The following is a 24,880-nucleotide window of genomic DNA, read 5'->3' on the forward strand; positions in this document are numbered from 1 at the left end:
GGGGTGCAGTAGTAAAGAATCAGCCTGCCAGTGTAGGAGGGGCAGGAGACTTGGGTTTGATTGCCGGGGGTCAGGAAGATCCTCTGGAGTAGGAAATAGCCACCCGCTCCAGTATTCCTGCCTGGAAAATTCCATGGATGGAGGAGTCTGGTGGGTTACAGTCCAAAGAGTCAGACATGTCTGAGCAACTGAGCATACATATGGAGTATAAAAGTAGTTCACCCTTTATGGTGTGAAATTTAATGGTATATATCAAAAGTTTTAAAAGTAAGTATAACTTTTACCCAGCAATTTAACTTCTGGGAATTTGTATTTTGGAAAAGATTATGTGCAAAGATACAGAGATAAAACTATTCATAGAAGTATTGTTTGTATGGAAGAAATTAGAAATAAACTGAATGTCCACCAAGTAGGAAATGATGAAATATATTTTGTGATAACATAGATATTTATGACTTCTGTCCCCAAAGTCCTTTGGAAACTTTTTCCTGTAGTTGATAGCAGTGAAGGGTATGACCTTTCAAGTTAGAAGTTAAAAAGGATGTTGTTGATTAATAATTTAGTTAACATTGAAATATTAATACGTTAATCAGTGAGTGAGTGAAGCAATATGGCCCCATTTTTGTAAAACACATACACATAATATAAATGTGAAATATTACATCTGAAATCCTTAATAGTTGAATTGCCAATAATTATCTTTTTTTTTTTCTTTTGGCTTGTCTCCATTTTCTCTTTTGCCTACCATGAGCAGGTAATGACTTTGTATGATGAAGAATAAGTAAGATGGAAGGAGAATGGAGGGGGAAGAGGGCTGTTTTTGTGGCCTGTTGGCCTACTCACCCTGTGGTTGGTCTTTCCCTAGGTCAAATTCGCTCGAGATCCTGGCTCTGATGGGCACAGTGTTGGCTCCCGGGGCTCTGCAGCCCCTTCTCCCGTCCCTGCTGCTGACAGCATCTCTGCGGACCCTGTTGTGTCACCCTCCGCATCGGTGCCTTTCAAATTAGGGTGAGACACTGCAGTTGCATCAAGCTCTTTTATTGTCCATAAATTGTCCATGATTCTTAGGGTAGTTCAGAAATAGGGATATATTAAGTTGGCCAAAAAGTTTGTTCAAGTTTGTCCATTGCATCGTCTAGAAGAACCTGAATGAACTTCTGGACCAACGCACTAGTTGAAAACTGAAATAATTTTAAATAATTGAGGGGGGATAATGGGATAAAGGAAATGGGAAACATAATTGCTTCAGATTTTCTAACAAAGGATTAATATTCATAGTCTATAAAAGCACTAATTCAGATATAAAAGAATATCTGCTAAACTTTGGAGAAAGATTGGGCAAAAGCCATAAACACTTATCTCTAAGGATAAAATGTAAATTTCTCTGTTTGAATGGAAAATTGTTTATCTTCAGTAGCTTTCAGAAATTATGCGAACTATAGAACAGTTGAAATTCTATTTTACAGCTGTTAAATTATCAAACATCTTAAAAAACAGTGTTTATCCAGTATAATCTGGACTTGTGATTATAGATTTTGTTTTATCTCAGGATATGTCTTATTTGCTTTCAGGGAGTCAGCTCTTCGTTCCAAATCTAACTCCCTTAGTGAACAGCTTACAGTAAATACAGTGAGTATATATGTATTATCTCCTTAACCTCAGTTTGCTAGCAAGGTTTCATGTGCCTTGGGTGTGGTAGGTTAGAGAAAAAAAAAGAGAGAGAAACGTTGATTTAGGGTAGAAATCAGTGGTTACTTGATTCACTGTCCTTTACTTGGGAGTCAGTTTAAATTAGCTTGGGCTTCTGCATAGACCTGGATTCAAATCTTTATTCTTATAAACATGTGACCTTGAGAAAATTATCTAACTTCCCTGATCTTCAGTTTCTTCCTTATTAAAATGGAAATAATTCTCACAGCCCCTCTTTGTGATATGTTTTTGTGATATGTTTATAAAGCCCTAAGCTCAGAGCCTACATAAAACATGTCTTTAGTAATCTCTCAAGATTTTTATGAGGTTTAATTATGTGTGTACGTGTGTATGTGTGTGTGCGTGCGTGTGCTCAGTTATATCTGACTCTTTGCGACCCTTTGGACTAGGCTCCTCTGTCCATGAGATTTTTCAGGAAAGAATAATGGAGCAGGTTGCCATTTCCTTCTCCAGGGGATCTTCAGTGCAGGGATTGAACCTGCATCTCCTGCATTGCAGCTGGGTTCTTTATCTGCTGAGCCAGTGCGGAAGCCCATGAGGTTTAAATGGAGTAATGCCTGTGGAGTTTCTAGTATTGTGTCTGGAATATTGTAAGAGCTCAGTTACCATTGCTTCTTGTTATCATAATTACTGCTAACACTACATGTCTTTATACTTTCATTTTCTCAGAGGAATTCTACACTAATTCCCCAGCTAGTTGGCTTTGCGGAGAAGGCAGTGGCACCCCACTCTAGTACTCTTGCCTGGAAAATCCCATGGACGGAGGAGCTTGGTGGGCTGCAGTCCATGGGGTTGCGAAGAGTCGGACATGACTGAGCAACTTCACTTTCACTTTTCACTTTCATGCATTGGAGAAGGAAATGGCAACCCACTCCAGTGTTCTTGCCTGGAGAATCCCAGGGGCGGGGGAGCCTGGTGGGCTGCTGTCTGTGGGGTCACACAGAGTCGGACACAACTGAAGCGACTTAGCAGCAGTAGCAGTTGGCTTTGAGCAGGTTGCTGGGCTTCTGTGTTTCCCAAACTTTGAGATAAGGAGACTAGCATGTTGTTATAATAAACTTTGGATTTGAAGACCTTTGGGAGGATGTATACTGTGTTGGAGGCTGCCCTGCCTGCTCCATGAAGGCATCTGTTTGCTGCATGTGGATGGGATGATAGCTGAGGTGCTTCAAGTTCTAAAGCTTTGTAGCTTTCACCTGCCACATTAGGATAACTGTGTGGACTGAAATGGATGATTAATTTCCCTCCAACTCTAGGTTACTTGTTTATATCCAATCCAAAGTAGGAATTAATTAAGCAAATAATTGATCTGATATGTATAAAAAGTGATCTAAACCCAGAAGGTTAGGCCAAGGAATCAAGAAAATGGGAAAACAGTGTAAAATCTCAGATCTTTGAATGCCGACAAAATTGTTCAGTATTAGTTCTTTTGTACTCTCTAGACACAGCTACTTTTATCAATTATTTCTAAACTTCGGTAACTTTTGGTAAGTTAGTGGTCTACAATGGTTTTTTTTTCCTTTCTTTTTTTGCAATTTTGTTTTTTTAATTGAGACAAGGTTCATATGACATAAAACTTAAACCATCTTTTTACATTGAAGTTTTTATTAAAAAATTTTTTTATATGGACCATTTTTAAAGTCTTTATTGAATATGTTACAATATTTCTGTTTTTCATGTTTTGGTTTTTTACCTGCGAGGCATGTGGGGTGTTAGCTCCTCTACCAGGGATCAAACTTGTACCCCCTTCTTTGGAAGACAAAACCCAACCTAGACTGCCAGGGAATTTCCCAAGTTTTTTTCTTTTGCTTTGAATATATAATTACATTCATAGGGCACAGTTAGCAAAACAATATAACAGGATATACATTGAGAAGACTTCATTCCTAACCCTTCCCTCATGTACCCTTGTTTCATTTCACGGCCCACCCACCCCTGCCCTGCACCTTGGGTAAATGCTTTTATTAGTTTCTTATGTTTTCCTTCAGTGTTTCTTTATGCAAATGCAAGCAAGTAGGAATGTATATTTTATTTCCTCCCTTTCACAAAAAATAGCATATGTATTATCTACCTTTTTATACTAACAGTGTCTTTCCATGTTAGTATGTGGAAAACTTCCTCATTCTCTTTTATCTCTAGATCCCAGTGTTCCATTGTGTGGATATTGGTTTATATAATTAGTCCTCTTTTGAGGGATCTAACGTTTTTAGCTGATATGCCTCCACTGTTAAAAAAAGATGAGCACACACTCTCAGTATATATTTGTTTACAAATTATATGAAGTGTTGTCCATCCCTGTAAGCAAGTTTAATGTCTTATTATACAGTAGCTTGAGCAAGCTCTGGGAGATGGTGAAGGACAGGGGAGCCCGACTTGCTGCAGTCCATGGGGTCGCAAGAGAAACTGCTCTGAAAACTGCACTTTGAACCAGTTAATGAATACAGAGGCATCCAGCTCAGGGACTAGTATGTCATCAGTGCCAAGTCAGTGTTAAATGAACCTGAATTTAGAACACAGAGTTCCTGTTTACCTCTCTCCCTAAATCTCTTCTGAATGTTTACCTACTGAGTTGCTCTTGGGCTTTTGAGAAGGTATTATCTAAAATGCCTCCCTCCCTTAATCTGTACTTGAGTTTTTCATCTGTAAAGTGAGAATACTTACGCCTGGTAAGGAGACTTGATTGAAATGAAGGAATACAGATGGAACCACTTTGTCCATTCCAACATGTAGGGAATTATTTTTTCTACTATCATTAATTGTGACCCATGTATGCTTCTAGGAAAGAAATCTTTAATTTTCATTTTATAGAAAAAGTGCTTTCAATAGATGTGACAGGGGGACTTACTGAAAGATTTGACATAAGAGTCAAAGACATAGAGTTGACTAAAGGTAATGAACCTTGATTACAGTGATTTTTGTCTTTCCTTTCCTTTTAGAATCCTGATACAGTCAAGGCCAAGTTGATCTCTCGGATGGCTAAAATGGGCCAGCCCATGCTGCCCATTCTTCCACCACAGCTGGATTCTAATGATTCAGAAATTGAAGTATGTCCCACTGGCTGTCTTAGAATGAATAGTGCAGATGTTGCTGTCTTCCTTTTTTTTTTTTTTTAAATACTTATTTATTTGACTACCCTGGGTCTGCAGCATGTGGGACGTACCCTGACCAGGGATTGAACCCTGGCCCCTTGCACTGGGAGTGCAGAGTCTTAGCCACTGGACCATCAGGGAGGTCCCTCTCTGTTCTTTTAATTGAAATTATTGCTTTTCCTGCCTCTAACCAGAATTGTTATTGAGAGAGCTTATAGTCAAAATGATACAGGTTGGTATTGGTACATGTGTTTCTCCTATAATTAGCACTTCCCCTGAGAAATGGAAGCAATTCTGTAAATCTGTCACAAGAACTGGGCGGTTTTAAGCGGTTACTTTAGTTTTCTACTGAAATCTCTATTGTTAGTAAAAATCAAACCTTTTAGACCTCATGATGCTCAACCCATAAAGAATGTTCAAGTCATATTTGTTGATTGAATTGCTTAGATTCTCTTGGGAAATGTTAATTTTTCAAGTTTAAAAATTTTATCTATCAAATTTTTCCCTTTGTTTTTTACTTTTGACAATATGCTTAGAAAGCTTTCTCACTTTCAGATATTGTAAACATTACATGTGTCTTTAAAGTATTTATTATTATATATTTAGATCTGTTATTTCATATTTAGTCCATCTGGAATTTGGTGAATGACAAGAAGTAACAATTCCAATTAAGTTCTTTAACCACTGGTTAATTCCTTATTGAATAAAATAATGCTTTCTCAACTGAATTGAAACACTTAACAGTGATTAATTTTTAGGATTCTTTGACATTGATGTACAGCAAAGCAAAGGTGATGATCTTAAGAAAAAAATTCATGAACAGTTTTATTTTTTCATATTTTTATTTTATTTCTTCATGGAAAAGCTGTGTGCAGATTTAACGTTTTAACAAAGATAAGATTTCTGGGACCTGTTATAGAATTGATTTTTATCTGGGTTCTAGAAATGAAATTTGGGTAAGATAATATTCTCATTAAAATTTGTAAGTGCTACTTACTTATTATAGGGTAATTTAAATTAAAAAGAAGACATATTTAACAAAAAGGGCATTCTTTTTGTGTCATTTTATAATCAGATTTTTGAACTTAATATTATATCGTGAACATTTATGTTAGTATCAATAATATAAGAAAAAGAAATAAAGCAAAGCTTTATCACCTTTAAAGATAACCCAGTGCTCTGTCATATTGATTTATCATAATTCCTTTCATTCTGTTGTTAGACGTTTAGGTTGATTTGTGTAATCATGTAAACCTGGGGTGCTTTTCCAGAAACACATAATACATTTCTGAGAATTTCAGGAGATAAGAGGAAGTTCTAAAGTAAAAGAATGTTGAAGAGATTTCAGCCCTTGAACTGCTGTAGCTTAGCAGATCACAGTCACTCACAGTCACTGTATATTGTGCCTCAAGTTTCTTGTTTCCTCATGTGAATCAGGAAGATGTCTATACATTAAGTTTGTTTAGACATTCTTTTTTTTTTTTCGGCCACTTTGTGTGCCATACAGGATCTTAGTTCCTTGACTGGTGATTGAAGCCATGCTCCGTGCAATGTTAACTTTATTTAGAATTACAATAGGACCAGCATCGCTTTGCTTTTATGAAGAAAAAGAATGATGGGAAAATACTCTAAAACTATATTGTCAAAAATAGCCTGGTAATGAGACACAGTGAATCCTACTGTGTGTGATTTTCTGTGAGTACCCTGAGGTCTGTGGAGGTTATTTGGCAGAAGAGAAAGGCTGCATTACTCCCTGGGATTCCTTGTGAGAGGCCCTAATTCTGTGGAAGCAGACTAGGTCAGTCTTAAGGTAGCTGCTGGTTTGGAAAATGATTCATTATGGAGAGCAGTCTCTAGCTGCTTCAGATAAAATAACATCATCAATGTACACTGGAAATTTAACTATAAGTATTTGAGATAACTTACAGGGAGAGATCCTACTCTGGTACATAATAGAGTACCTTCCTCCCAGAGCCCATGCCTTAAATTCGTGCCTTTCTGCTTACCTTTCCTGCCTCTTTTGTTTTTTTTTTGGTCTAAAACACTGGTTGTAAGCAGGTTTAGGGTGGACAGTTGGTCTCAGTCTTCAGCTAAGGACCCATAGATGTAATAACCAAAATGCTCGTGCCTGTTGTAGGATGTGAATGGTCCTCGAGGAGCTGGGCAGCCTTTGGTGACCCCATCCGTCCAGCCCTCTCTTCAGCCAGCCCATCCGGTGCTCCCACAGATGACCTCACAAGGTAAGGAATCCCGCTGAGGCTCTGTGGCCTTAAATTGAGTTGGTACCAAAATTATCATCACTGTACTCTAAAATGTTAGGCTGTATTGTTTTAGTACTGAGAACTGGACTAGAGTATAAAACTTCCCAGACTGTCCCTGGCTAAGGGCATGGTCAGACCTGAGATGTGTTTGGTCTGCCTGCTGTGTCTTCTGCTGTGTCGCATTCTCAGTTTTGGAGACTGGCACTCAGCTGATGAGCCATCTCCCTGTGTGTAATTCTGCACTTCCTGTCAGCTGATGGGGTCATAGGTCTGAATCTCGTGCGCCCGAAAACACCCAGTTTCCTTTCACTAGCTCAGTAGGTTTAGATCCTACTTGCTGAGATCCAGGAGGTCTGGTTTTAGGAGAATTAGGTGAGACAAGTGGTCAAGTGTGAAGGGTGATGGTATGTAAGGTGATAGTCTGGACTTGTACCAAGAAGTGGGGAGTAGGTTTAACAGTGAAAACTTTTTGCTCTATCTTAGCACCTCAGCCATCTGTTTCTGGTCTCCAAACACCATCTGCTGCTTTGATGCAAGTTGCATCTCTTGATTCCCACTCAGCTGTATCTGGAAATGCCCAGTCCTTTCAGGTAACATTTTTTGACCATGTCAGTTATATGCTCTCATTTATTATTGTTCTGTTCAGTCTCTTTTTCTCTTTTTGCTCAATTTGTACAGCAGCAGTTCCCCTCAGAGCTTTAAATTGTTCCCCTTCCTGAACCACCACTTTTTTCATGTCTAAACAAGCAAAGGATTACCTGCCTTACAGGTTGTCAAGATTAGATGTGAGAACCAGCAAAACACCTGGTACAAGGCCTGACACATAGTGAAAGCCCAACTGATGTTTGTTTCCCTTCCTTTTCATACATGTCTAATTTAGAGACATATATTCAAGTCTTTGTGTTCTTCTCTATCAAAGAGCTGATAGGCTAAGATTCTGCTCTACACTCAGTAGAATGGTTGTGGTGGAGGGGCAGTGGGGGAGGCTGTATACAAATACAGCTGAACTCGAATTGTTCAGTTATCCTCCAGAGGTGAGCTCTTAAAAGTAGGGTTGGTTTTTTTTTTTTTTTTTTCTGTTTTCATAGCAAGCAGTGGCAACAGCCTGTGTGCTTCTGCTGACAGTTTGCCAGGACAGTAGACTCTTTCTTTTGCCCAACACATTTGATGGATAAGACTTAACTCCCCATGATAAAAGACTCTCACTTCTTTGGTGATTCTTCATGTTGGATGCAGGGGGGTGAGGGGGAAGGGGTCAGAGCAATGGTGGTCAGGCAATGCCTCATTAGTAAGGGTGCATCAGAAATGAGGAAAGTCCTAGCTTGCCCTCTCTCACTCATGAATGGACCTAATGGAGAGTTATATCTTGTATACTAAGATTCTTTTTTAGTAATGGATGGGTAGTTATACCTGTCCCTGGAAATGAGCTGGATTTCCTTAATTCAAGGAAGAATAACCATCATTATTAAAATGACAGCTGCTATTTATTGAACATCAATTGTCTTCTGGCACTTACTTACCAGGGAGTTAGGAACTTTAGCTATCTATCACTTCATTTAGCCCATACAACAACCATAAGAAGTGGTATTGTTATTTTCATTTAATTGTTGAGGTAACAGAGGCTCAGAGGAAAATGAGAGCACTTGGTCATACAGATAAACATCAGAATCTAGCTAGGCAGAGGCATCCTTTGGAAACTAGTGGATTTAGTTTGGAATCAGAACGCCTCTTTTTTTACTTTAATGAAACCAAGTAGAGTTTGCTTAGTTTGACAATGTCTCAGACCATCTATTGGCCCAATGGCTGAGGGATGAATTCCTACTGAATTAAATCATCACAAGAGGACTGGGGAGTAACCTGAGATGCCCGTAGGGCATTAGTGACTGGCATCACTGAACTACATCATTCCTCTCCTGCTGCAGTTACTGTCCAATACCAAACCCTGGTCTATCCATCGCCAGCTTCAATATGTTTGAGTCTCCATCCAGTTTACCTACCTTATTCCATCAAAGGCAAACTAAGCAGAAAAGAGAGGTGAATGTTTTGTAAACCGGCTGTAATTTGGCCTCTTCTCAGCCCTATGCAGGTGTGCAGGCCTACGCTTACCCCCAGGCACCAGCTGTTGCTTCCCAGCTGCAGCCCGTTCGGCCCTTGTACCCTGCACCGCTCTCGCAGCCTCCTCATTTTCAAGGTAGGCATTTCTCATCTTCTGCTCTTGCTGGGCTTCCCCGTCTCCCATCCTTTCTCATTTTGACTCCAGTAGCTCTCTGCCCTTTTTGTCTTTTCTTTTTTAAGCAGCTTAGTTGAGGTATGACTTACATACCATGGAGTTCACTAGTTTTTTTCCTTTCTTTTTAAAAATGTAATAAAGATTGATTTCTTGTGCATGCTACATGTCCATTATGGGTAGACTGGAAGTTGGGTCATGCCTGGCCATCACTCTGGAAGGAGGTTCCTGGAGCAGGCACTCTCTGAAACCTTGACCTTTGGGAGTTTTATGTGGATCCATATGTTCCTTTCTGGTGGCCAGGGACTCCTGTCCGCCTTCAGCTGGTGCTCTGTGAGACCCTCTATATCTGAAGATGTATCCCTAATGAATCGATGGAGAGAAAAGTACCCCGCATCCACCGACTCCTCCGTGTCTTGTCCTCCATCTCCCCAGTTCACTGGTTATAAGTGTACAATTCAATGACTTTGTTTACACAGTTGTGCAGACATCACCATGATCCAACTTTAGAACATTTCCAGTATCCTCCTCAAAGCCCTTCTGACTGGTGTTTTGTTTCTTGCATTTTTTTCCTGCCAGCCCGTTAAATTCCTCTCTCAGAGTTGCTTTGTAGAGTTCTTAGTAGAGAGGAAAATATCAGAGGAAATTGGGAGAAAGCATGACTGTTTAATATCTCATATGAAAGCTACTTTGTTACAATTTTAAAGTTGTGAAAAGAATATACTTTTATAAAAAGTCAACACAAAAGAGTATGAAATGAAACTTTACTGTCTTCCATCTTTAAACCCCCTTGACCTTAGGAAGCAGTCATTGGAGTAACTCTTCAGGTATCTTGTATACATGTACAGTATGGTTGCCTTGTATAAATACAAAGCAAAATAAGTGTATGCAGCTGGGATGGTACCCTGCCTTCTTGTTCTACAGCTTGTGTTTTGCACAGTGATCACTTTGAGTATTAGGACAGGGGTAGAAAGAAGCAAGTATATCCCCAACGAAATGTAAGGTCCGGGAGTGGTTAAGAGTTTCCTGTGTGCATCCTTGGTCTGGAAGCCCTGCTCTTCTCCATCTGGGAAACTACTAAATCTGTAATCTCTTCTGAGAAGCCTTCCCTGTTACCATCCCTCCCTCCTCTCCTTCCAGAGATGTAAATGTATATGTGTCACTAAAAAGTTAATGTTGCTGTTCTCTGTGCTTCTTTTTGTACCTTGTAACCTGGTACATGGTTCATTCTTTGCACTTACAACAGTCTGTTATAGTGATCTGTTCACTTGTGAGTCTCCTCACCAGACTGAGCTTATCAAGGGCAGGAACCATGTTTCACTCATTGCTTTATCCCTGGTACCTGGTCCGATGCCCTGCATGCAGTTGGGTGAATGGAGAAGCAACCTGAGCTGCTCATGCCCCCACGTGTGCCCTGGAAGCAGACTGTACCGCTGGTTGCATGCTGCAGAAGCGCATCGTGGTTATTGTTAGCTTTGGAGCCCTTTGACCTTTACTGCTGCTCCATCTTCTCCTGACAGTGTGACTCACCGCCAGCCTTTCCTAGTCTTTGGAAATGTTCGTTTCGTTCTTTCCTCTGCTGATAGAGCTGTTGGCTTTTCCTCATTCAGTATCCTCTGTTACAGTTTCATAAGTTTCTTCTTGGCTTTTGTCTATTTAGGATCAGGTGACATGGCTTCATTTCTCATGACTGAAGCCCGGCAACATAACACTGAAATTCGGATGGCAGTCAGCAAAGTGGCCGATAAAATGGACCATCTAATGACTAAGGTAACGGAGCCATCTCATTTTGAAAGTGGGGGCATAAAGTGAATTCCCTGGTGGTCCAGCGGTTAGGAATCGTTGCTTTCACTGATTCAGTCCCTTGTTGGGGAACTAAGATCTGGAAAGCCGTGCATGGTGCATCCAAAGAAAATAAAGTGGGGGTGTAAAGAGGGAGTGCGAAAAGGGAGCCACCAGCACGATAGGCACACTCTTTCTTGGTTTCTGTATTCATAGTGCGTGCTCAGTCACTCAGTTGTGTCCAACTCTTTGTGACCCTATGAACTGTAACCTGCCAGGCTCTTCTGTCCTTGGGATTCTCCAGGCAAGAATACTGGCGTGGGTTGCCATTCCCTTCTCCAAGAGATCTTCTCCACCCAGGGACTGAACCTGCGTCTCCTTCATCGCAGGCAAATTGTTTACCGCTGAGCCACCTGTGAAGCCCCATAATGATAGTGGTTAGTAGTTATTTCCCAAAAGAGTTGTTTTATTTAGGGATGCAGTTAGCAGAAGAAAACTCCTGCTTCCATTAGAGATTATCTCAGAAACTTATTAACCCTCTCAGTGGTCAGATCTTGGATACATTGTATTTCTCCTTGCAAAAATTTCATTAAAATGAAAATTAATTTTAATGAAATTAATTCATTTAATTCATTAATTTTAATGAAATTTTAAAGACTTTTCTGGTACTCATTTTATAGGTTGAAGAGTTACAGAAGCATAGTGCTGGCAATTCCCTGCTCATTCCCAGCATGTCAGTGACCATGGAAACAAGCATGATTATGAGCAACATACAACGGATTATTCAGGTGAGAGTGGTCTCAGCCTGGAGATCTTCCCGTGCTCTGTCCGGAGATGTACTTCCTTTAAAACCTCCACTCCAGGAATAAGAGCGTGTAATAAATACTGACGCCCATGGAATTGGGAAATTCTGGGAAAATCCGTTGTGGCTTAATCTAGTCCAAGTGACTTATCACTCTGTAATCAGAAGGAAGCATTTCTTTTTTGACCATATACCAAAAATTCACTTCACTTTATAGCCATTTATATGTTTAGTGATTTGTATCCATCAAGTAGAATTTGATATGTTGTTGTAAGTATTTATATTTATCTGGACAGAAGTTCTAGATTTTTTTAACAGTATCACCCACCAGTTCAAGTTGATTCCCTTTTATCTGATGCTTTTCTCTTAAAAACTTCAGTTTTACACATCACATATTTTTGAATTTAGGAAAATGAAAAGTTGAAGCAAGAGATCCTTGAAAAGAGCAGTCGGATAGAAGAACAGAATGACAAGATTAGTGAACTAATTGAACGAAATCAGAGGTAATGACAGGTATGGGGCACTGGCTAGGATGAAGAGAAAAGCGTTTAGCTTGTAAATGCCTGAGTTCAGTGAACATGTTTGTTCAGGGGGGTTATGTATGTTTCCACTCTTTTCTGCTTCCTGCCCGTCGCATGGATGACTTCTTGGTGATGGAGAGGGATTTCAGGAGCTTGCGACAGAACACAGATCTGGGTTTGAGTCCACGCTCTGCTCCTCATTTGTTCTGTGGCTTTGGGCATTCTGTTTATTCCTTCTGGCTCTAGTTTCCTCATCTGTAAAAGCAGTGTTAATGCCTAGAAAACTCATTGTCAGCTCTTCTGTCTTCTGTGTGGACTGACTGTTTTATCAACCAGAACTTCACAGATTTCCACATAAACCGAAACACTGTGTAATTTTTCTAGATCCTTCTGAAAAAGAATTTTGGAGGAGTGGTCAGGGGAACATGTCACAGCATGTAGCATTTCATTTTAGAAATACCGTTTTCCCATATTTCTCTTGTTCAGTGTCCCTTATCTCCCACATGGAGGAGGAAAGGGAATTGGTTTTCTTCTCCTCCTTCCTTGCAGCCTTCATATTCCTATCTCTTCTCTCATTTCCCCTCACTACACCAGATCGAATTCCTCTCCTCTTTATTCTACACATTCAAAGCAGTTCAGCCCTGGGCCCAGGTTCCTGCCTCCAAACTTGATTACTGCAGATCTTAGGAAAAGAAACTGCTTTGGGATTGCTGCTGATGCAGGAGCAGAGCAGCGCTCAGCTGCACACTGGGTTGTGCCTGCTCTGCGTGGAGCGCCCGATCCATGTTTTCTTTTCCCTCCTTATTTCACAGGTATGTTGAGCAGAGTAACCTGATGATGGAGAAGAGGAACAACTCTCTTCAGACTGCCACAGAAAACACACAGGCAAGAGTTTTGCATGCTGAGCAAGAGAAGGTAAAGAAACTGGGGAGAGAGAAGCCCAAGTCAGGATGTGTAGAGGCAAGGAGTGTGTCCTCTATACGTACTTACCAGTCTGCTTTTGAGCAGAATTTTTGCCATTGTCGGGAAGAGAACTAGAAATCTCCCAGCAGATTTTTAATATATCCACCATCCAGATTTCTGTTTTTTAAATATGTTACAGTTAGTTGACTTAGAAGCAATCACTGATCTTAGTAATTTGGTTAAGGTGAGGATTCACACATTTTATTAGAAAGGAATCCTATTATGCTGAAAAACTCAGCAACAGTTTCTGTTACGCCACGTAACACATATTTATTGTGAAGTTTGAGATGGTTTAAGTAAGCAATTCTTCATCTGTGTCTGCCAGAGCATCTTAAAGTACTGCTGTTTGACTTCAGTCAGCTCAGAATTATGTATTTTGACCTGTTTCTGAAGTAGCTGTAAGGAAGACTGCTGAGGGTCTTGCGTTGAAGAGGACTGGTTTGGAAGCCCCATTCCTCCTATCTTTGCTTCAGTGACACTGTTTATCTGGAATGAATTCCTTTCTGTTTGGCCTCTCCCTCATCAGCTGGGAGATTGCAACCCTTCATCTGCTGTTTTTTTCAGAGGTTTCAGTTCAGTTCAGTTCAGTCGCTCAGTCACGTCCGACTCTTTGCGACCCCATGAATTGCAGCACGCCAGGCCTCCCTGTCCATCACCATCTCCCAGAGTTCACTCAGACTCAACGTCCATCGAGTCCATGATGCCATCCAGCCATCTCATCCTCTGTCGTCCCCTTCTCCTCCTGCCCCCAATCCCTCCCAGCATCAGAGTCTTTTCCAGTGAGTCAGCTCTTCACATGAGGTGGCCAAAGTACTGGAGCTTCAGCTTTAGCATCATTCCCTCCAAAGAAATCCCAGGGTTGATCTCCTTCAGAATGGACTGGTTGGATCTCCTTGCAGTCCAAGGGACTCTCAAGAGTCTTCTCCAACACCACAGTTCAAAAGCATCAATTCTTTGGCGCTCAGCCTTCTTCATAGTCCAACTCTCACATCCATACATGACTACAGGAAAAACCATAGCCTTGACTAGATGGACCTTAGTCGGCAAAGTAATGTCTCTGCTTTTGAATATGCTATCTAGGTTGGTCATAACTTTCCTTCCAAGGAGTAAGCGTCTTTTAATTTCATGGCTGCAGTCACCATCTGCAGTGATTTTGGAGCCCACAAAAATAAAGTCTGACACTGTTTCCACTGTTTCCCCATCTATTTCCCATGAAGTGATGGGACCGGATGCCGTGATCTTCGTTTTCTGAATGTTGAGCTTTAAGCCAACTTTTTCACTCTCCTCTTTCACTTCCATCAAGAGGCTTTTCAGTTCCTCTTCACTTTCTGCCATAAGGGTGGTGTCATCTGCATATCTGAGGTTATTGATATTTCTCCCAGCAATCTTGATTCCAGCTTGTGTTTCTTCCAGTCCAGCGTTTCTCATGATGTATTCTGCATAGAAGTTAAATAAGCAGGGTGGTAGCTTATATTTTGTATTTGAATATTTTTTAAAAACACAAAAAGTTAAGTAGGATGCACCTTATAACTTTACACACTTTTTCACATTCTGATAATGACAAGACCTTTCTTGGGTCTCATTGCTGTTATTCTTTATGTTTTCTTAGCTAGTATCCAGTCAAGTAGTAATAATAATAATTTAAAAGTGGACACCTTATCCTCAGATAAGCCGTGTTTTGCTGAGTCCAGTCTTGACCCTGAATCTTTCCCACTGCTCCTTGACACCGCCCTTTGTTTGTCGTGGCTGAGTACCAAAGCCTGGATCCCCACTCCCCATGAAGTCTACTTTTTTACTATTTCTCTTTCATCTACGTTTGTTTGCTTTCTCTTTCCTAACAAGGCAGCCACATATCTTATTTGTTGTGGCTGTTAACTATTATTCAGGTCTACAGTTGATTACATAACTTGTTCTAGATCAGTGGTTCCCAAATACTGGTTTGGCTGCCTCAGATTCACTTAGGGAGCTTGACCAAAACTATACATGTGTAAGCTTCACCTTGAGATTCTAATCCAACATTTCCAGTTGAGCTCTGAATCTGAACTTTTTAAAAGCTCCCCTTGATTCTGAGACAGAGCCAGGTAGGAGGCCCTGCTCTTATCAGTGATTTCTTTTGCCACTGTGGAGGTGGCAGCTGCCACGCCTTGGTTTTTAGCAAGCTTACTATGTGGCTCCCATGCTGAGTATCAGTGGTATGTGTGCGTGTGTGTATGTATTCCAGTCAAACTTTATTCACAAACATAGACAGCAAGCCAGTTTGACCTGCAGGTGATAACTTGCCAATCCCCCAAATTAGCGAACTAATCCACCCAAATGTTTATTGATAAACTCCAAAACTGTCTGGTACAATACATGAACCTGGTCAGTGCTCTACTTATAATAGCCAAAACGGTAGTGATAATAACAAAAACAGTACTACCTGTTGTTGTTGTTCGGTCGCTAAGTCATGTCTGACTCTTTGTGGCCCTGTGGACTGGAATACCAGGCTTCCCTGTCCTTTACTATCTCCTGGAATTTGTTCAAATGCCTGTCCACTGAGTCAGTGATGCTATCTAACCATCTCATCCTCTGCCACCGTCTTCACCTGTCAATCACCTCCTCGGTCCTAGGCACCAGGCTTTACACAGATCTGTTTGAAGACATCTCCTGGGCTGAATGGCAGGAGATAGCCTTGATATTCTTGATGAGTCAGGTGCCATATACATGCTTCACTTGGTCTCCTTTATTCCAGTGAAACTTACCAAGCCTTGACGCTCCCATTTTTCTTTTGATCCATTTCTTACTTGTCTTCCCTGTGATATCTCTCCTCTTAAATGGAAATAATCAAGGTCCTTTCATGCTTGGAGGTACTTCTGTGCCTGCAGGCACAGTTCAGAAACCTATGGTTATATACTCAATGAATATTTGGTAAATGAAATTATTTTTCTCTACGGCAGTATTAATATTTCCACAAAAAAAACCATGGAATAATGGTTAAAACTGGAGAGAAGTTACATTCATCTGGTTTGCTATTCTTTTCCAGAAGAGTAAGCTGAGGCCCAGGTAGAGTAAAAGTCTTGCCTGGGGCCTCACCTGCAGCCAGCTGTGTCCTTTTCCTTTTGCCAGATGGCCATCTTTCTTCAGTACCATGTTCCTCCTCCAACCCGAATGCTTTTTCCCTTGTTTTTCTGAATTCTTGGTTCTTTCTTGTCATGGCTTTCTTTTCCCAGCTCTCCATGTCAGCAGTGGAATTTGATCCCAGGTGCGAACCAGGGAGCTGTCCTATCCACTGTGTAGGTTTTTGATATTTTCCTTTCTCACTTGATATTGCAGACCCTTACTTAAAACAATCATAATTTACATACCCACACACATGTGCACACAGATGCACATACATATATAAATTTATATAGATTCACGCATTTCTTTCTGATTACAAACATTGCATCTGTTTCTTCCAGGAAATACAGATAAGCGAGCATAAAACATAACTTCATTAATGGTCCTCCCACTCAAAGATGCCCTTGTGCTAAGACTCTTCACAACCCCATGGACTATAGCCTGCCAGGCTCCGCAGTCCATGGGATTTTCCAGGCAAGAAGACTGGAATCCGTTGCCATCTCCTATTCCCAAGGGGTCTTCCTGACCCAGGGATCAAACCCACGTCTCCTGCATCTCCTGCATTGGCAGGTGGATTCTTTACCACTGAGCCATCTGGGAAGCCCCACACTCAAAGATAATTTTTGTACATATCATTCATCCCTTCACGGTTTTCGCTATGTGTGTGTTTGGGAGAGAGTATTACTTTTCTTGCTTGTAAGAGGCCTTTCTCTGTTAGGGCCTTTGGTAAGAGCTTTTGAGTGATCTTCGATTCTGCTTGTTCTTGGTGAGCGTGAGCACTGCCTCTCCTCTGGAATTTGTCCCCTCCCATGGTCTTAGCTGCTCCGAGGTGCTATGTGAATGGTCTTCACGCTGATATTAGTGAACTCTGGAGCTATAGTGAATACGGAGCTCTCTGAGCATTGTGTTAGTTCAGTTTCTACCAGGCCACTTGGGATAGGACAGTGAGTAAAACTATTCTACTTGTGGCAGATGAAAACCCTCTTCTGTCTGGAAATTCAAGCTGCCCTTGTCCTCTGTGTTTAACAGATGAAAACGTAAGGCTGCTGAACAGCAAAAATAAGTATCTTAGAGCTCACTCTGAAGGATGTTGTTAAAAAATTTATTCTGATGCTTACTAAAACCGTAAGGGAGACTTTTGTTCAAGACTGTTGGTATAGATGAGAGTTCTGTGGTGGCCTCGGGGTTAGGATTCTGGGCTTTTACTGCTGTGGCCTGGGTTCAGTCTCTGGTTGGGAAACTGAAATCCCACAAGTCACAAGGCGCAGCCAGAAATCAAGACTGTTGCAATAGGTACGAAAGATTGAGCTCAACTCTAAACACAAGAAGGGCAAGAGAGCAAGTAGGGAATTTACAGTCAAGGAGCAGAGTGAGAGGGTCAGTGGATGGAAAATTACTAAGAGGAGAATCATAGGAAGGGGGATTCTTGCTAACAACAGGCCAAGGACTTAAATAGTAAAGATTGGGATAAAGAGCTGTGATCAGATATCAGGGGTAGAGATTCTCTCTAACCTTACATAGCAGGATTCTTGCTAAAACTGGGCTGGTCAGGCCAAAGACTGGGTGGGGAGACCAAGGCTGAGCACTCTGAGGCCCTGACTTGAAGTTTGGCCAGAGAGAGAGCCTTTGCCCGTGGACACTCAGATGCTCATTCATAACCTATTTCTTGTTATTTTGTGTACAATTTTTTTTATTTCCTCTACCTTTAAGAGAGCCAAAATATCGGATTTTAACTGTAAGCTAGAAAACTGATTAAGGCTTTGGAATAAAGTTTAAAAGTGAGGTGGGCACAGTGACAGCCCTAAGAAGGGACAAGTGATACCAAGAAAATAGACAGCGGTAAAAATGCATATGAAGTACAGTGGTCTAGGGAGGAGGAATGGTGGTAGTGATACAGTATGGAAAGATGGTCCAAGCCCAGATACACCCTGCTGTCCGGAAGTCACGACCTTCGGAGCCATCACGCACTGCCTTTCCTGTCCTGTTTTTACAGGAGCTCGTCAGCTCAGGTGAAATGAATGTGGTATTTGTCGTTTGTTTACCATTCGTTTTCACTGACCATCCTTTCGTTTCCATCATCACCCTTAAACTTGAGAATATTTAGCTCCTGTTTGGCCAGGACGAGCACTGTTTAAAATGCATTGAGCAGCCAAAGAAGTTGGAGTGTTCCTTTCTTTTATTACCACTCTTCTTCCAAAAACCCCCAACACAGTTACTCTGAAATGACTGATCTTTATAGTACCATTAGTACCGCAGTGCTCAGGAGAAGTTATAGACTGAGAAGTGCATTGCCATTGAAAGCATTCAATTTAAAATTTAAAATACTCTTTTCTTCTTCTTCTTTTTTTTAAAAAAGATTGTCCTTTATAGGAAAACTAGAAAATGGCAAGAATACTATTTTTACAAGGTAATTCCCGGGTCAGAAACCTTGCACATTTGAGGGCCTGATTTTGGTTCAATGCAGGTTGAAGGTGGCCTTAGCTCTCTTCCTACCAGTTCAGCCAGCACAGCGTATGTGAGGTCGGGCATCGGCATGTTTAAAGTGATGTCGTACTTTGTCGCTTTTCAGGCCAAGGTGACGGAGGAGCTAGCTGCTGCCACCGCACAGGTCTCTCATCTGCACCTGAAAATGACGGCCCACCAAAAGAAAGAAACAGAGCTGCAGGTCCAGCTCACAGAGAGCGTGAAGGAGACAGACCTCCTCAGGGGTCAGCTCGCCCAGCTGCAGGCAGAGCTCTCGGGTATGCCCTTGTGGAGGGGGCTGGGACTGTGACCAAGTAAGCGTAAGGAATTACACTATTTCCTTCCTCTCGGTCCATTGGACAGAAGGCTCATGAAGGTTATGAAGGATGAAGCCAAAAATTAAGGTGAAACAGTATAAACCTACATGATTGTTTGACATAAATGACAAGAGAACTGACCTTCCATTTAGTGGCCACTAAGTGGCCACAGTTCTGCTTTGTTTGGTCAAGTGTTCAGTATCTTTGGTACTTAGGATTGGCCTCATAGGCCCTGAAAAGAGAATCTAACTTGTGACTAATCTAGCTGAGGGGTTCCTCTGACTTGAGACTCGGTAGAGGCTTGAGAAGAAGGTGCTTCCTGCATTGGTTGCCTCTTTCCTAGAGGATGGATTGCAGTCTTTCAGCCTGGCACTCAAGGCCCCTCCACCTTGGCTTATTTCCTGTTATGTTGCTTAATTCATTGTAGCTCTGGGCACACTAGCCAGCCTGCTGCTTCAGCACATCCTGTATTTGTCTTGCTTTTTATCAATACTGTTCTCCGGACTTGTGGTGTGCCCACCATCACCAAGATTTACCTCCAGTTCTCTCCAAAAACTGCCTCTTTCAGAAACTTCACCCTTTTTTTTTTGCCCCTAGAATGTTTGATCTCCTTTAAAATCTTGCATCTCTGAGTGCATTATTATGACCATTTTCAGAGTTAGCCTTTGATCAGCACTACTTGTGTGTCTGTTTTCCCTTCTATAATGCAAGCCTCTGAAGGGCAAATATGATGCTTTGCTCATCCTTGTGAAGTCCTTCCCTTAGTACTAGTTCAGCGCCTGGCACAAAGGTGCTGCTCGAGACATGGTGAATAGCAGATTTGTGAAGACTGGCATGTTGATTCATCCACCACCTTGTGTAAAAATACATGTAGAAGGCACAGATGGGACCAGTAGGCTGGGTATGGCAAGAACAGCAACAGTTTTAGGAAGAAACAAAATTCAGTTGCCCCAAAAGAGAGCTAAAAAACACTGATGTCAGTTGGTGAAGTGATACCTTGAAGATAAGTCCTTTCCTTCTTAGAGCATCACTTGAGCAAACGTGAAGGAAAATCTTAGATTCGAATGTCATACTGATACCTTCTTTCCTGTTTTCACGGTGCCCTGTGACAGTTACCTTAACGGTACCATAAAGGTCTCAAAAGTTTTCCAAGAAAATGAATTTTGATGCATTACATTTTAAAAATTGTTACTATTTTCTTATTGAAGTATAGTTGATCTACAATGATTTACAGTATTGTGTTAATTACTACTATACAGCAGAGTGATTCAGTTATACATATATATATATATTCTTTTTTTTTTTAATCTTTTCCATTATGGTTTATCATAGGGATATTACCCCTATGGCACAGGTATCCCTCTGTGCCATACAGTAGGACCTTGTTGTTTGATAGATTACATTTTAAAGAAATATTCCAAATAGCTTTATTTGAGAAGGAATGTTTAGAAAACAGACTATTGATAGAATGTCCCAGCTACCACGAAAGTTGAGAATATCTTACCAGGCACTGAGAAAGGGCCTGGACCACTACTAAACAAAGATGTCAATGTGTTGAGTCCAGTGTGTTGAGATGATGACTGACATGGAATTGAAGGACTGATACATGCCGGGGGTGGTCTCTGACTGCTTGGTACACTTCTCTTCCATTTTGTGTGTGTCGGAGGTGACCTGTAGGTACAGAGATAAATATGGATGGGTGTGGAAGTCAGTGAGTCAGTTCATGGCTTGATAAGCCTGTTGCTGGTCAATGAGGTGATGTTGGAAGAAGTGAGTGGAAGAGGCTCGTGTGGGAGGGCTGGAAGATGAGAGAACGCAGTTTTGAAGGAGCTGTCAGAATGCCATACGGCCCACGGCAGCTCTGGTTCTACAGCCAAGCCTTTGTGCTGTCATATCTCAGAGCTCCAAGAAACCTCCCAGCAAGTGCAGTCCAAATTCAAGAGTGAAAAGCAAAGCCGGAGACAGCTGGAACTTAGGGTGGCCTCCCTGGAGGAGGAGCTGACTGACCTGCGAACCGAGAAGGAGTCTCTGGAAAAGGTATGCTCTCCATCTGAAGTTTCTCTTTTGTACCCAGGTGGCCAGAGTGGGCTGTTTCACAAACATTATTATTTTCCTTTTAAAAAGTACTGTAGCGTGTGCTCACTGTAACATACAAATAATACAGAAAAATATAAAATAAAAAATGAAATTTATGTTTTCCTCTTCTCTACACTAGAGGCAAGAACTATAAAAAAATGTATGATTATTCTTCCAGATTGTTCTCTGTGTGTATAATATATACATGCACGTAGCATGCATATGTGTATGTATAAAGGATATGTATATACATGTGTACACTGATAACATTTTTAATAATAATGTGATCATGTTTAATACCTTAAAGATTGTATTGTGGCCATTATACTAATAAGAATGAGTGCTTTCTCATTCTTTGTAACTACTACATAGTAGGCTGCTGCAAGGCTATACCGTAATTATATTTAACTATTCACCTGTTGATGGATATTTCTGTTTCTGACTTTTCACTGTTTCAAACATTGCTTTCATGGATATCTTTGTACTGTATAACTTTTTTTGCAAATTCATTTGAGCATTTCCATAAAATGGATTGCTTGAATTTGAATTGCTGCATCAGAGAAAATTCTCAACAGTTAAATTTTTAAAATAAAAATCGCCAGATTATCCTGAAAAGTATGTTAGCTTACATTTCCAGCACTGTGTAAGTAAGCCTATTTCTCCATTATTCTTCTAACTCTGCCTGTGTAAATTTTTACAGTCTTTCATGATAGGTGAAATATGCTTAGCTTGTCTTTAGGAGTATTTTTGTTAGTAGTAAAGCTTTCATATATTTAACACCTATTTGTATTCCCTCTGTGATAAACACTATTAAAGTGCTAATCCTTTGTCAGTCATAGATGTTACAAATATTTTTCTAGTTTGATGTTTTTTAACCTTATTTAATGGTATCTTTTGTTCTTTTATAAATTTTAACACTAGGATAATACTAGCCCCATTGAACAAATTGGGAACATTTCTATCTTTTTCTATATTTTGGTACAGTTTAGATTTGAAAAGAGTGTCCTGTTTCTGTGCTTTTAATAAAACTCTCTAGTAAAGCCCTTTTGCCTAGTGCCCTTTTAGAGGATCAGTCTTGGTCTGCACTTTGTTTCTTCCATAATTTTATCAGGTTTTTTAAAAAAAGTTCTTTCTGATTGTGAGGGCTGTTTCCATTTTCCATTGTTCTCGATACTCCTACGGTGACCATCCTTGTAACACATAATCTTTATGATCTACTGCTTCCTTAAAATAAAGTCTAATTTGTGCAGTTTCTGGGTGTGTATGTATTTTGAAGGTCCTGTCACAGAACTGTGACTTTCTTACCAGCAGATTATGAAAGTATCTTATTTCTCTGTACACCTACCACTGTTAAGATGTTCCTCATCTCTTAATACAGTGGTAGATAAAGCTCTTCTAGTTTACCTTCTTCTTGTTGCAGTTTTGGTTTTTTTTTCCTGCCAGTAGTCGAGAATGTTAAATATATTGGGGAAACTAAATGAAAAAATGAATTGTTACCATTAACGAAGTAAGGACCCAGTGATGTTAGTAACTGCCACCACCATCACCATCTCCATTTATTTTCCTCAAACAACTAGAACTGATGACGGTTCTCTTCTTCCTAAGAACCTCTCAGAAAGGAAAAAGAAGTCAGCTCAAGAGCGCTGCCAGGCTGAGGAGGAGATAGACGAAATTCGCAAATCACACCAGGAAGAATTGGACAAACTTCGACAGCTCTTGAAGAAGGCTCGGGTGTCCACCGACCAAGCAGCTGCAGAGCAGGTAATGGGAAACTGAAGCACTTCAGAAAAAAAGGGAGGCACGAAGGACTCAGAAAAGCTTCTAGTTTCTTGATCCTTTCAGATGACATTTCTCATAGTTGATGCTCTCTAACTTTGGACAAAGGTGGAAGAAGAGCCAGGAATCAAATGGAGAATCTTCTGTCTGTTTTAAAGCTTAGTGGAAATCTTATTATAAGTAAAACATGAAGGCAAAAAGTTTTCCAAACATGACAAGGCCAAAGTCCTCACCCACCAGACACCATCCTCCAGGCATCGTCCGAGAAAAGAAGGGACTTATTTAGGTAATGAGGCAGGGAAATCAAGGGCAGTGGCTGCTGCTGCTGCTAAGTCGCTTCAGTCGTGTCCAACTCTGTGTGACCCCATGGACTGCAGCCCACCAGGCTCCTCCGTCCATGGGATTTTCCAGGCAAGAGGACTGGAGTGGGGTGCCATGGCCTTCTCCAGGGCAATGGCAGGACACAGCTAATCTCTAGTCATTTGACAGCAGCCTTTCCCTGGTGGTGCAGAGGTTAAAGCGTCTGCCTACAATGTGGGAGACCTGGGTTCGATCTCTGGGTCGGGAAGATCCCCTGGAGAAGGAAATGGCAACCCACTCCAGTATTCTTGCCTGGAGAATCCCATGGACAGAGGAGCTTGGTGGGCTACAGTCCATGGGTCGCAAAGAGTCGGACACGACTGAGCGACTCCACTTTCCACTTTCCACTTTTCTTTTTGTAATTTTCTGCATTCGTGTTTATATGTTGTATATTCTTTAGTTAGAGTGAATTGGTGTCCTCCATTTGATCATCTGTGGAATTTTGGAGGGAAATAAATTTCTTCTGTTTAAAAAGGTCTAAGGGTCCAGCTCCTGAAAAGTGTGATCATATTATGGCCTTGGGGACCTGTAGGTAGACAGTCTCCCTTGATCTGGTTGTAGTACCTTTTGGAGTCCTGACAACCAAAGTCTTCCAGATGGTTGTTTCTCTGCTAAATCTGGGCTCTTAACTTTTTTGCCTTGTTAAAGATGGGGTTTCCCAAGATGTAGTTAGACCCCCCAGGATACAGTGATTACTTTCTCTTAGCAGCTGTCTCTAGTACAGGCTGAGTTGCAGACCCAGTGGGAAGCCAAGTGTGAGCAGCTGTTGGCGTCTGCCAAGAATGAACACCTGCAGCAGTACCAGGAGGTGTGTACACAGAGAGACACCAGTCAGCAGCAGCTGCTCCAGCTGGAGGAGAAGGTGAGTGTTTTCCCTTGGATTTAAGCAGCCTGGGCAAACAGGTTGTTCAAGTCTTGTAGCTCCTTTTGTACCTGAAAGATGTTAATCACTTTTGAAAACAGAATCATACTGGTTCAGCTCTTTGGTTGATCAGTCATATTTCACGTACTCATTTGGGATGACAGGTCAGTGACCTAGAAAAAGAAAAAGCAGCATTCATGTTCTGGACTATGTTTTCCATTATAATTTGATCCTTCATTTATTAAGCAAATACTTATTGAGTACCAGTTGTGTTCCAGGCACTCTGTTAGGGAAAAGGCTTACAAAGAACACTCCTCAGGAGTCTCACAATCAAGAAAGGGAGAACCGAGAAACAAAGAGAAGCATTAAATGCTGTGAGGCCCAGAAGAGGAAATGCCCAGGGGAGCAGAGGCAAGAGGGACAAGGAGCTTTGATGAGGTGGGGAAGGCCACAGGTGTGCTGGACAAAGGCCCTGAGATGGGCTGGAGCACAGGTGTGGTGGGATCATCTGGCATAAAACGAGAGAGAGAAGGAGGGATGGCTCAGCACCACATATGGAAGTCCTTATATCT

At 41.2% G+C, this 24,880-nt stretch overlaps 1 protein-coding gene across 4 annotated transcripts in view; it reads left to right on the top strand.

Annotated features, from left to right (window-relative positions):
- The window catches only part of FKBP15 (FKBP prolyl isomerase family member 15), a 62,157-nt gene that overhangs the window by 30,420 nt on the left and 6,857 nt on the right, over positions 1-24,880 (top strand). For 2 of the 4 annotated variants that reach the window (XM_069575398.1, XM_069575400.1), the window contains exons 10-23: positions 866-1,008; positions 1,572-1,629; positions 4,647-4,754; positions 6,937-7,039; positions 7,544-7,650; positions 9,137-9,251; positions 10,948-11,057; positions 11,750-11,857; positions 12,280-12,374; positions 13,205-13,307; positions 19,024-19,195; positions 21,135-21,271; positions 22,916-23,071; positions 24,153-24,308. In XM_069575398.1, coding sequence (XP_069431499.1) covers positions 866-1,008; positions 1,572-1,629; positions 4,647-4,754; positions 6,937-7,039; positions 7,544-7,650; positions 9,137-9,251; positions 10,948-11,057; positions 11,750-11,857; positions 12,280-12,374; positions 13,205-13,307; positions 19,024-19,195; positions 21,135-21,271; positions 22,916-23,071; positions 24,153-24,308 — 1,671 coding nt within the window. The remainder of the gene's footprint in view (positions 1-865; positions 1,009-1,571; positions 1,630-4,646; positions 4,755-6,936; positions 7,040-7,543; positions 7,651-9,136; positions 9,252-10,947; positions 11,058-11,749; positions 11,858-12,279; positions 12,375-13,204; positions 13,308-19,023; positions 19,196-21,134; positions 21,272-22,915; positions 23,072-24,152; positions 24,309-24,880) is intronic. The other 2 variants (XM_069575399.1, XM_069575401.1) reach the window with 1 other exon arrangement.

This window comes from Ovis canadensis, chromosome 2 (assembly GCF_042477335.2).
Source record: "Ovis canadensis isolate MfBH-ARS-UI-01 breed Bighorn chromosome 2, ARS-UI_OviCan_v2, whole genome shotgun sequence".
NCBI lineage: Eukaryota > Metazoa > Chordata > Mammalia > Artiodactyla > Bovidae > Ovis > Ovis canadensis.